At 44.8% G+C, this 13,659-nt stretch overlaps 1 protein-coding gene across 2 annotated transcripts in view; it reads right to left on the bottom strand.

The window, feature by feature from the left end:
• The window catches only part of LOC112859710 (focal adhesion kinase 1), a 197,950-nt gene that overhangs the window by 154,425 nt on the left and 29,866 nt on the right, over positions 1 to 13,659 (bottom strand). Inside the window, exons 4-5 of one of the 2 annotated variants that reach the window (XM_086695342.1) lie at positions 11,143 to 11,300; positions 9,820 to 9,942 (exon numbers count right to left, since the gene is read on the bottom strand). In XM_086695342.1, the coding sequence (XP_086551468.1) occupies positions 9,820 to 9,942; positions 11,143 to 11,224 (205 nt within the window). In that variant the 5' untranslated portion in view covers positions 11,225 to 11,300. Of the gene's footprint in view, positions 1 to 9,819; positions 9,943 to 11,142; positions 11,301 to 13,659 lie in introns of those variants that run through there. The other variant, XM_086695343.1, reaches the window with a different exon arrangement.

Genomic DNA, 13,659 nt, shown 5'->3' with positions numbered 1-13,659 from the left:
GTAAGGCTGGGGAGTGTAGAGGGAGCCCCACTGTGAAAGACGCCCCAACAAGACAAAGGGGCAATTGGTTGGCACCCATTTCGGCTGCAATGCTAACTGTGGGGACCCCTGCCTGTTGTCACATTCCAGGGACCTCAACTGACCTAAGGAACACGTCAAAGCTTGATTTGCCTCAGAGCCTGTCTGTACCTAATCCCCAAACTGAAACTGCTTAGTCTCTGCACACCTCCAAGAGCAAATGTAAACGAGCAACTCGAAGTTTATCCGTCCTTTGGAGCACCCGGGGGGGCTCAGTCAGTTAAGCATCCAACTCTTGATTTGGGCTCAGGTCATGATCCCACGGTTCCAGCCCCATGTGAGGCTCTGCCCTAACGGCGCGGAGCCTGCTTGGGATTCTCTCCCTCTCTGTCTCTCTCTCTCTCCCCCTCCCCCCACTAAAATAAATAAACAAACATAAAAAAACAAAACAAAACAAAAAAACAGGTCAGTCCCACAGTCCACGCCCTTTAGTGTTCCACATTTTAAAAGGAGTACACTACCACACACCTGTGTGGCTCAGCTGGTCCTGCCCGACTTCAGCTCGGGTCATGATCTTGTGGTTCGTGGGTTCGAGCCCCATATCGGGCTCTGTGCTGACAGCTCAGAGCCTGGAGCCTGCTTTGAATTCTGTGTCTCCCCCTCTCTCTCTGCCTCTCCCCCGCTCATGCTCTCTCTCTCAAAAATAAACATTAAAAAAATTTTTTTTCATAAAAAAAATTTTTAAGTAGACAAAATTATGTCAAAACATTATACATAACATTTTCAACTTAAGTCCCACAAAAAGTTGAAATCTAAAACATCACCTGTACCTGCAGCCTTTACTCCACTATAGACGGTATTCTGGAGAACATTTTTTTTTTTTAACTTCCTAGAAAGATAATCTTTTAGGAAAAAAAACTTTCAGTTAATTAAATAAACCCATTATAATACAGACTACTACTCTTCTGGGATGCACTCTTTCCAGGCATCTTATAAAAAATAAGATTGTTCATTAAAGACAGGAAAACTAAACATCAGAAACAGATGGAAAGATAATTAACAGCAACAACGGAACACATTCAAATTCTGACCCTGGGGGATCCAGAAGACCTAATTATAACACAGAGGAACGCGGATCTCCTAGGATACAGGAGTTACTTACAAACATATATACACCTAACTTGTACATTTAAAAAAATCTATTTTATTTCCCATTAAGCGACTGGAAGGGAGAAGAAAAGCCAAGGAACTGCAAAAATATTTTAAAAGTATTTAAATCTCCTTCTTATAATCATTATTGCACACCTTTGTATTTACTTCCTGCGGAAACTGTAATTTAGTTTCGCTATGGTTTTAAGTATTTCCACACCTCATTTTGCTAAAAATAAAGCTATAAATGAATTTTTCTACATAAAGTGCATTTAAATTATTTCTGGAAGTCCATTCGTTTTTTACTCCCAGTACATACAAAATCTGACTATATTTACAGGGGGCTTAACGCACACTCCTTTCCTTGGCATCGTGAATTACTGCCTAGGAACCACCTTTGAGCACAGGAATTTCCTAATACGTATTTCCCAAGCTTTTATGGAAATCAAATACTATCTTTAAGTAAATAACAGAAATGTGAATTAATCTAACAAGGGTAAGAGAACACAAAAATAACTGTAAAACGTAACTACACACTCCTAGTCCCAAAACCTACGAAGAACACTGAGACAGCTGTTGCATGTGACCTCGAAGGTACAATCCACACTTAGTACAACATAACCTTTCCATGCAGCAGTTGACAGAAATGTCTCCCGCGGCTGCAAACTATACTCTGTGCAATCTCATTCTTCTATCCTTAGACCTGGCTGACCTCAACCTCATCTGGCTAGTTACCGAAGAAGACAACGCACTCTCCCTACCCCCGCCACCCCCCGCCCCGTGCACATCTATCGCAAGCTCCCCATACACACATTGCAAACAGAGGCCACTGGTCACCAAGTCCACAAACTGCAGCCAGGAAACAGCTCTGCCCTGCCATCTGGGTGACCTCCTGGCAGCAGCGGCAGGACGTCCCAAGAGGAAAAGAGCCATCGTGATTGCTGTGTTGACGCCATGCAAAAACCTGACCGTGCTTTTCACCCTCTTCTTGACAAAACCCACTCGGGAACTAAGTCCTTTTTTTTTTTTTTTCCATAAAAAGGAACACGTTGCCTTCCCTGAATAACTACCTGAATAAAAGTAAGGTGGAGAAAAAGGGGGGGGGGGGGAGGTAAGGGCAAACCTAGAAAGGAGGATACATTTTCTTTAACTGTCTGAACAATCTTCCAGATGTACACACACTAACAGAAAATGATCTTTACTGCCTAATAAATAAAAGTATATCCTAATCTTCAAATCTAAAGATTTACACTAAAGATTAAAAGTCAAATTCAAAGATGCCAATAAATTTTTATCAAAACATCTTATATATTGACTAATTCAAAATTTTCAAGAAACTTGTAACAGAATTCATAGCAAAAGGAAGCACACAAGTGTGATTAAGGTTTGCCCAAATACCTAACTGCTGCTGACATATGTAAAGTTCAACTCGAGGCCTGACCGAGTCTCATCTGCCCTCAGTCCACCAAAGATGGTAAACTTAGGATCAAGAGTTTCCACATAAATGCAACAGGTAGCCTCCGTCAACACCGCAGGTCAAGAAGAGGGTGCCCGAATCCTCCCCCGTTAAGTTTTAAGTACCAATCTAGCCATAGGGCCCAGAAATCCCAGGCAGCCCCTCACTCTAGAGTATGTCCTAACCTAGGTCGTACCAAGGTTATGAACAAATGTCATACACATACCCAAACACTATTATTCTCCTGGGCTTTTTATTTCAAAGCAGCCATCACCAGTAGATAAAAACTATGCGGTATGTACACACTCGTTTATTTTGAGTAATGCTTGTACCGTCCTAGCATTAGCTATCGATGATAATCTCAAATTCACAAGTTAACAAAGGTATTTTGAAAGGGGCAGATTTAGTTACTAAAATTTATGTCAAAAACTAGAAGAGCCAGAAACAATTCCAAATCTCTGTCCAATCATTTGAAAAGATCACAGAGGAAAAAATGAACAGTACAGAGCCTGGGTCACTGCAGGAACTCAACTATGTGCTGAATGAATGAACAAATCCTCCCACATTTCCTCCTATTCACGTTCACGCATAACCGGGCCTGGCTAGGCTTCCCGCTCACATCCGCTAAGGCAGCACCAGCAGGGTGGGGGCGGGTAAGGCCCTGGAACAAATAAGCCTCTGCCTGGAGGTGGGACTGAGCGTTTTGTTTGTGACCAACAGCCCAGCTTGCCTGGTAGCCTAGGCAAGCAACGCTACTTTCCGGTAACTATAATGCAGCCGAATGCACCACTTATCTTAGGCCAGTTTAATAACAAAATAACTAACTGAAAGCTTTGCCGAAATATAGATTTCCCTCTGTCAAATGGAAATTACTTGCGATTTTCCAGATAGTAAAATCAGTGGCTAAACTCATATTGAAACAAGTCAATTTCTGCCATTTCATTTTCCGGAAAACCGAGAAACACAGTAAGTATATGAACTGCATGGACTTCGGGACATCCACTTCAGCCATGAAGGAGGAACTAGAACGGAAAACAGCCCTCCATGGTAAACAAATAGAGGAGTGGACCAAATCCGTGAAACCACTTTCTTCAGATCTTGAGACAATGTGCAGTGCAGGCCCGCGAGCCTCAGCACCCCGCTCTGTCCAGCTGGGAGCAACCATGGCCCACAACGCGGGAAGGGAATCCAAGTACAGGACCACAACCTCAGCGGAGGAGAGGAAATTTCCAGTCTGGGGAAGCGGAGCGGCTGAAATATGCAAGGCAGAGAATCAGAGGTGAAAAGTTATAGAAAACGAGTTTCAGAAACCTGCACAAAGACCAGAAGATATGGAAACGCGTGTTTAGCCTGCTGAAAGAAACAACCGGCAACCTAAAAATCTACACACCCAGCAAAAGTTTCTTTCAAAATTAAAGATGCTTATCAAGAAAAGAACAGATAATCAAGATGTGATAGCCTCGTACAACGAAATACAACTCAGCAATTACAAGGAACAGATTACAGACATGCATAACGTGGGTGAATCTCAACAACAATGTGCTAAAAAAAAAAAAAAAAAAAAAAGCCTTACACAACCATGCATACAATATGATTCTGTTGACAGGAAATCCCAGGACAGGCAAGACCGATCTGAGGTAGGAAAATAAAACAGCAGTTGTCAGGGGTCGGGGTGAGGACGGCAGCAGGCACTAGGGCAGGAATGTGAGCACAGATGGGTGTGAAGGAACCTTAGGGGAAAATTACAGTGGTCTAGATTTGGTAAGTGTTGGGGTTGCAAAGATGACATTTCATGCAAAGGTGCATTTGTGACAACTCGGTGAATGTGTACCTGAGTTATATGCCGCTGGTATATCAATTTTACACGAAAAGAAAAATCCCCTAAGTGAAAAATGAACTCTAGTAAACAATATGCATGCTGAAATACACAGGGTGAAGTACGTTGGTATCTGCAGTTCATTCTGAAATGCACCCTAGAAAATAAAACGGGTCACTATATAGAGGGATGGATAATTGGTGACTTATGTGATAAAGCAAGAGCAGCAACACATTACGGGTAGAATCTAGGGGGTCTATGAGTAGACGGGTGTTAGCTATAAATTCTTGCAACTGTGTCGTTTGTTTGAAAATTATCATAATGAAATGTTGTATACAAAAATAAAGACTAATCTAGATTTCAGAGGGAAAAAATAAAAGACAAAAGGGAGCATGGGCCTCCCATACGGTTATGTGAAGATGATGGGGTGCAGTTATAAAAAACAGACAAATTCATCCAGAACAACTCTCGGAAGGGACCGGAAGATGACCACGCAGGCAACAAGAGGAGAAGAAATTACTCTCAAAACTGCGCCTGCCTCTGGTCCAAACTGAGTGTTTGCGACTTTCCTGCCTGGTAAGCCTGTGAGCCCCAGCTCTGGCAGGACAGGACTGTGCCTTACTGTACCATCACAATGTAGCAGGACGGTGGCTGTAAATCTAAGGGGGAAATTTTGGAAACGAGAAGGCTGCAAAATGCTGAGCTCCAAATGTGAATATAAATAAACACTGCCCAAAGCCCCGGCAGACAGTGGGACTAGGCAGGCACACGCAGGAGAACCAGGAGGCCCAGAGGCATGCACCAGAGCCAGCCTGCCGCTCCTCTGACTAAATGTGTCTCCCAACCCAGGGCGAGCTCTGGCGGCAGAAAGAAAAGTCTTCCTGGCATGAGGTCTCAGAAGAAATGGGGGCTGGCGGACCAACGGAAATTTAGAGGACAGATGCTGGAAGCAAGGGAACCCCAAGATAAAACCCCAAATCTGAGAATAAATTCTACCCCAACCTTTGACTGACCACCAAAATATAAAGGTACATGTGAGACCCCCCCCAACACACACAGAGGCCCAAACTTAATAGAAAAGAAAAGAGAAGGGGGGAGGGGAGGGGAGGGGAGGGGAGGGGAGGGGAGGGGAGGGGAGGGGAGGGGAGGGGAGGGGAGGGGAGGGGAGGGGAGGGGAGGGGAGGGGAAGCAAGAAAGCAAGCAATGCACCCACTGGAAGCCAATAAAAGTGATCAGAGACCTCATCAGCTCATCAGAATATAACAAGCAAGCCTTCTGCACCCTGAGCACAGGTGTGCATGCGTGCGTGCATACAGACAGCGCTGGGAAGCAGTACCACCTGGTAGCACGTGGACATGCCTGTCACGTAGACCTTCACCTCTAAATCCCATTTCCCACTAAAAGGAACCAGGGATACTTGGAGAAACGGCTGATTCCATGACGCGACAGAGAAACTACAAGAAACGCCACTATACCATAAGGAAGAAAAAGCTCAAAAATTAATAGGGACGTGTCAAAAAAATACAGGAGATGATTCTGGAGAAGGCCAAACCAGGCAGAAGTCTAGCATCGAAATGAATAATGAGTCAAGGATTATAAGCCACTGAGTCAAACGAGCATCCGTGAAGTTCTGACGAATGACATGAGTGAGTGAGCGAACAGAGGAGAGGAAACTCGTCCTGGCAGCTGGACACCAGCTGATAAACAAGAAGGGGCAGCAGCGTGAGAGAACCACGGCTGCACAACCAGCTCTGTTTCAAGCAAGAACCACCAGTGGGTGACCGAACTATCGGTTTGAAAGTTCGAAAGGTCACACAGCCTCAAATGTTTCCCTACAGATTACTCATTAACCACAAAGGATAAATGCTCATTTTAGAGTAGAGACAGTAGGCAGATGCAATGCTAACTCGATCGCCTAAGATCGGGAATTCTCAAGTTTCAGAATACATCAAAATCATTTTCAGGGTTTGTTGAAAACACAGCCTCACACCCGAAGTTTCTGACTCAGCAGGTCAGGAGCAGCGTCCAAGACTCATCAGGCCTAACAAATTCCCGGGCGTTAATGTCACCAATAACAGAACGAACTGGCACCATGTGCCATTCTGAGATGGACACAATGGCTATGAGAGAGGATATGGCCCTGAGTAAGGGACAACATCACTTTCCACAATGGTCTGACCCCCAAAATGCATAATCTGAATTTAATATGAGAAGACATCAAAGGAACTCAAAAGGAACCCTACGAAACAATTAGTTTACGTTCTTCAAAACTGTCAATGTCATGAAAGAGAATGGCTGAGCACCATATCCGGACTAAAAGGACTACAAAGACATCAGTAACTAAGACATGTGGCTGCCTGGGTGGCTTGCTCGGTTAAGCATCCAATTCTTGATTTCCGCCCAAGTCGTGATCTCACAATTTGTGAGATTCAGCCCTGCATCAGGCTCTGCATTGATGGTGCAGAGCCTGCTTGGGATTCTCTGTCTCTCTCTCACTCTCTCTGCCCTTCCTGCACATTCTCTCTCTCAAAATAAATAAACTTAAAAAAGTTTTTAAATAAATAAATCATACCTGTAATTCTAGACTGGATCCTGTGTCGGGGTGAAAACTGCTAGAAACAACAGAGCAACTGGAAAACCATGAACGGGGATTGTATAGGAGATAAAATGGCAACATTAAATGTTATACTGATTATATTGTGGTTATGTAAAAAGTCCTTGTTCTTAGTAAATACTCAAGTATGTAAGGGTGAAAGGGCATTATGTCTGCAACTTACTCTCAAAGGGTTCAGTAAAAAATAAATGTGTGTGTGTGTGTGTGTGTGTGCGCGCTCACCCCTGTGCGTCTGTACCTATCCAGAGACAGAGAGGAGGAAGGAGGGAGGGGGGCACTGGTGGATCTAGGTGAAGGGTATTTGAAAGCGGAGTACACCACTTCTCACGACTTCTCCCTAAAAGAAAACAAGGTTTAAGTGAACAAAAAACCAAGGAACAGCAAAACAGAAAAGGTGGTGGTGGGAGGGCCTCCAGAGGCAGCTACCCACACAGCCCCATGCCGAGGAAGAAGGCGGAAGGGGTGCCACCGCACATGGGGAATGACAGGCGCTCACACTGAGGCTCCCAAGTCATCTAGAGAAGCTGAAATGGACTTTCACGTCTTTCAGTACATTTCGCTTACGAAGACCCTTTTGGATTAAGTGCCCTTTCGGAACACACAAGAAAACAAGCGTGGCTGAGTATTCTTAAACCTTCACGCTCCACACCTATTTTGGTTCTATTCTGCACGTACCACTTTTCACATGACCAGCGAGTCACACTGTAACCTACCAGGAGGCATTCTGTCTGGTGTGGACACCGTGCGTGGTATGGCGGCGGCAGACCGTTCACGCTGGAACCGACACGGCACGCAGTGCCATCCCACGTCCCTGCGGCTACACCGTGACACCTGCACCAGGGCTGCCACCTGGCTGGCAGCAGCTGGAAATGTCACCAGCCGTAAGAAGTGTCCCAGCACAGGTCCAACCCTTCAAAACGAGGGTTGTTAGCGCAGAGATTCCCGCAGCAAAACCCGGGGACGGAGTCAGATAATAAAACACGTGAGGGAGAACGATTCTCTCTCCCCTGTTCCCAAATGCAACTGTCAAGGAGGCTACGTATTTGCTGTGCAATCACCGTCTAAAGGGCACCATGCAGAGGCTGCAACGAACACGTCTGGGCACACCGATGTCACCGGGCACACTTGCGTCACCAGAGACGGCACAGCGAGCCTCAAGAACACAGAGCAGCACACGCAATAAAGAAACAAAAAAGCAGCTCAGGAAGGTCCTATTACAACGCACCTTACTATGCCACTGATTCTGTCATTACCACACACTCCAATACCCACCCTCTGATCATAAAATCATACGAAGACCTCATCATTTGAATGAATGGCCTTCTTACGCTCTGAAGTCAAACAAATTTTGATTTTTAAATGACAATTAAACATACACACAGTTTTCCACTTTAATCCCCCTCCCTGCCCACTGTTGCGGCTTTCCTAAAAAGGGTTTATTAGGAAAAAATGCTAAATAACTGCTCTGCAGGACATCAAAAAGCACCACATAGTAAGGAATAATGAGCAATCCTCTTGCAAACTTTGAAGAGACTTGACTTACAATCACAAGGAAGCCTTAAGTTTAGTGAAGCCACCTTGAATTATCTTCTGTGTACATTCTTATTTCTAGCAGTTTAAAATATAATTGTACCCTACAATTAGAGCTGACTAAAGACAGAGCTGAAGACCATATAATTAAGTTTGTCGTGAATCAGAGAAAACATCTTTTATTAATTTTTAAAGCTGGTAAAACTATTTTTCTCCGAAGCTACAAGAGCTTGAATGCTATGGAAGGAATCCTAAAATAATTAAACTTTAAAAAGTCTCTTCTGTTTTTATTTATATCTATAATATATAATCGTCTTACACAAAAACCACGTTATAAAGCCTTTAGGTCATGAAAAAATATAAAAAATCAAAGACTCCAAGATTATACGTTTTCAGAAACAGTGTCTGTGCTAAAATCTATTTTACTTAAACTTCTAGGATACCTAATCCAGAAAAATAAAATTTAATCCACTGGAAAGAAAAAGCGAGCTCAAGTGTGTGTATAAGTGAGTACGCCTGTGTGTGTGTGTGTGTGATCTACGTGTGTATATACATAAGTCACCTATTTTTTTTTTAAGCTTGGCTTACTGAGGAAAAATGTACATGCAGTAAAACATTCAGTTAGATGGGTTCTGACTAACACATCCGGGGTATAACCGCCCCCGGAAGGGAAGCTATGGCCTATTTCCATCACCTACCAAGTGCCCTCATGCCCTTTTGTGCTCTATCCTCTCTTCCCCTTGTCTCAGCCCAAAGCAACCAGTGACCTGATGTGGTCTCATGGTTTTGGCTTTACCCAAACATTATCAGGGTGGAATCACAGTTGCACAGAGCTCTGTGCCTTCACGTCATATATGCTTTGCAGATTCTCACCCTTTGTCTTGAAGATGTCAGTAGTTAGCACCTTTCTGTTGCTGACCAGGATTCCACTGTGCAGGTGAACCACAACCATTTACCACTTGATGGACATCTGAGCTGTTTTCCATTTTAAGCAAGTTTGAATAAAGCCACTACACACGTTCATATACAGGCCTTTGCGTAGACACCAATTTTCATTTCTCTTGGGTAAAGACCTCGGGGTAGAATTCCTGGGTTGTATGAGAAGCGTATGTTCAATTTTATAAGAAACTGCCAAGCTCTTTTCCAAAGCGTTATAGTTACAACCCTCTGCACTCCCACCAGCAAAGCATGATACAGTTGTAGCTATTCCACATCCTTGCAACCGGGCACTGTCACCTTTTATTGTCTTGTTTCGTGCAAATGTGAGGCATTCTAGTAGGACTGCAATGCTACCTCTGGCTGTCATGTGAACGTCCCTGATGACTAACGATGGTGAGCATCTTCTGTGCTTATTGTGACCTACAGAAAAGGGACGAAATGTCTACTCAAATCTTTTGGCCATTTTTTCAAGTGAATTTTTTGCTGAAACACCTACCTTTTTAATAGTTTATCAAAGAAGAAATGCAGGAAAGTTTGTCTATTTTGTTAGGTCACTTAGAATTTATTAGTAGACAAGAATCTAAACTGCTTCCTTGCCATCCCCACGCCCAATACCCTACCTGTGCCCCTCCAAATTGTCTATGATATGCTAAGGCAGGTAGAAAGAAAAAGACATCCCCTCTGTCCCTTACTCAGGATGTACAAATCCCTGGAAAAGTTGCCTGTTTCCCTATTTTCACAAGTGTGTGATGAAAGCACATTGTTTCCTCAGTGTGAGCCAGGAACACGGACGAATGAGGACCACGTGCCATGGTTTGCAGAGACAACGCCATTGCATTCCCACATGGATACGTGGTTGACGCATGACAAAAAGGAAGTCCGATCCTGAGGACGGTCTGCGGGCCATTCAGTAGGGGGCAGCACTCCCCACTCTTACATCCAGGGCCCGTACACAGGACTGTAAGGGAACGTGAGAGCCTGCCGCCACCGTGTGGAGCCTGGGGCGGACTCCTCAGAAGCTAGCTCCAGCCTCTGGTCTAGGACACTGGGACAGAAATCACTACTTTGCCAAGTTACTACAAAAAACTAAATAGGATTCATGGGGCACCTGGGTGGCCCAGCCGGTTAAAGCATCCGACTTCAGCTCAGGTCATGATCTCACGGTTTGTGAGTTCGAGCCCCACATCAGGCTCTGCGCTGATAGCTTGGAGCCTGGAGCCTGCTTCGGATTCTGTGTCTCCCTCTCTTTCTGCCCCTCCCCTGCTCATGCTATCTCTTAAAAATAAATAAATGTTGGGGCGCCTGGGTGGCGCAGTCGGTTAAGCGTCCGACTTCAGCCAGGTCACGATCTCACGGTCCGTGAGTTCGAGCCTCGCGTCGGGCTCTGGGCTGATGGCTCGGAGCCTGGAGCCTGTTTCCGATTCTGTGTCTCCCTCTCTCTCTGCCCCTCCCCCGTTCATGCTCTGTCTCTCTCTGTCCCAAAAATAAATAAATAAAAATAAATAAATAAATAAATGTTAAAAAATTTTTTAAAAAAACTATGATTCAAACACACAATAAGTGACACATAAATGGTAACTATCACGATTATGACGTATAATTCCTGAATCAGAAACGTACCTAGACTGGCAAGATAAAGGATGCACTTCACAAAGCTCTGGGTAAAAGGCTGAACTTGAGACACGGCAGACCCACTGCACATGCAGGGTCCTGACCATCCATGAGCCGGCCAGGCATCGACAGAAAAGGTGTGGTAGCACAATTACATAAAAGGTGCCCTGGAGAGGACAGTCATGAAAGGTATTTGTGGACTTTATTCCTCACAATTCTGCCTCAGCATTTCAAACTGAGTGACGCTTCTTTTCAAACGAAGCCAATCCAATCACTCTTGGTTCTGCACTATCTCACTGCCGATGGCTTATTTCCCCACAGGCTTCCAGAACTACGCCAAACAGTGAGGGCTGTGCTTGCATATCTCAAGGATACCTACCAACCCTCCCACCAGTCCAGCTAGACACACAGCAGCCACCCCTTCGATGTCCTGTGGTCACTCATCCTGCTCGCATAGTATTCAGTCCTCCATGACCAGTGGCTGGCTGCCTTTGTGACAGATATTCAATAAACAATTTTCCATGAACCATTTCATGAAATCAACAGTTTAAGATTATCTCTTAGGGGCCCTTGGGTGGCTCAGTTGGTTAAGCATCTAACTTTGGCTCAGGTCATGATCTCATGGTTTGTGGGTCTGAGCCCCACATCAGGCTCTGTGCTGACAGCTCGGAGCCTGGAGGCTGCTTCACATCCAGTCTCCCTCTCTCTCAGCCCCTCGCCAGCTTGCATGCTCTCTCTCTCAAAAATAAATAAACACTAAAAAAAAAAGAGACTATCTCTTGGATTCAAGTGTCCTGCTATATCCTACACTCAGGTTTTAAGACCTTAAAAATTTATGACAGGAGGGGCGCATGGTGGCTCTGTCGGTTAAGCATATGACTTCGGCTCAGGTCATGATCTCACAGTCCTTGAGTTCGAGTCCCTGATCGGGCTCTGTGCTGACAGCTCAGAGCCTACCGCCTACTTCAGATTCTGTGACTCCCTCTCCCTCTGCCCTTCCCCTGCTCACACTCTCTCTCTCAAAAATAAATAAATGTTAAAAAAAAAATTTTTTTTTTTTAGGGGCACCTGGGTGGCTCAGTCGGTTAAGCATCCAACTTCAGCTCGGGTCATGATCTCATGGTTTGTGGGTCTGAGCCCCGCATCAGGCTCTGTGCTGACAGCTCGGTGCCTGGAGCCTGCTTCAGATTCTGTGTCTCCCTCTCTCTCTGCCCCTCCCCTGCTCATGCTCTGTCTCTCAAAAAATAGATAAATGTTAAAAATTTTTCAATTAAAAAAAACTTTTTTTAAATAAAAAAGAAAATTTATGACAGGAGCACCTGGCTGGCTTGGTCGGTGGAGCACATGACTCTTGATCTTGGGGTTGTGAGTTTGAGCCCCACACTGGGTGTAGAAATTACTCAAAAAATATAATCTTTAAAAAAAAAATAAGAAATGAAACATTCATGACAGATGCTGAACAATCTGAATGTCCCATTTCCCAAGAAAACCTCTTTAAAGTTCTTCGAGGAAGAGTCTATAACTAATACATCTGACCTAGCAAGGCGCCACAACACAGGCTTTTTAAGTTAACAAATCTCATCCAACTCTGCTTATTCCCACTCTCTCCACCAAGAATGTCCTTCCCCAACTACTGCCAACCCTTCTCACGCCTGCTCCCTCAGGAAGACATGGTGCCCTCCCTCCCGGCTTCCCATCAGTGTCTTCCCAATTAGCATTTTCTTATTTTTTTTAATTTTTTTAAGTTTATTTATTTATTTTGAGAGAAGGAGAGAAAGCACAAGTGTGGTAGAGGCAAAGGGGGGGGAGGGGGGGGGAGAGAGAGAGAGAGAGAGAGAGAGAGAGAGAGAGAGAGAGAGACAATTCCCAACAGGCTCTGAGCTGACAGCAGGGCTTGAACCCACGAACTGTGAGATCATGACCTGAGCTGAGATCAAGCATCAGAGCTTAGGGCACCTGGGCGGCTTAGTTGGTTGAGCGTCTGACTTCGGCTCAGGTCACCATCTCACGGTTTGTGGGTCTGAGCCCTGTGTCGGGCTGTGTGCTGACAGCTCGGAGCCTGGAGCCTGCATCAGATTCTGTGTCTCCCTCTCTCTCTGCCCCTCCCCACCTGCACTCCATCTCTCTCAAAAATAAGTAAATGTTAAAAAAAAAAAAAAAAAAAAAAAGAGTTGGACGCTGAACCAACTGAGCCATCCAGGCGTCCCCGAATCACCATTTTCTACCTGGTCGCATCCATTCCTGCCAGATCTGCCCTGTGTCCTCAACCCTGGTACCATTTCTAGCAGGCCAAGAGAGTGACCTGTCCCTCACGGAAGGAAGCAGATGTCCCTGGGGGTGAAGACAGAAGTAATATGCTTGAGTACATGGAAAATGTTATTAAGAGGTCTGGCTTCCTTATAAAGCTGTCAGAGTGAGAACTCTTAAGAATGTCAAGCAAACGGAAAAAAAAAAAAAAAGTGGCAACTCTAAGTTCAAAAAAACGGAAAACCAAAGCCGAACAAAAAGGAAATGGAATCATGTTAC

Source organism: Puma concolor, chromosome F2 (assembly GCF_028749965.1).
Source record: "Puma concolor isolate L17-30 chromosome F2, mPumCon1.1.hap2, whole genome shotgun sequence".
NCBI lineage: Eukaryota > Metazoa > Chordata > Mammalia > Carnivora > Felidae > Puma > Puma concolor.
Note: the sequence above shows the minus strand (reverse complement) of the source record. Positions and strands in the feature narration are given on the sequence as shown.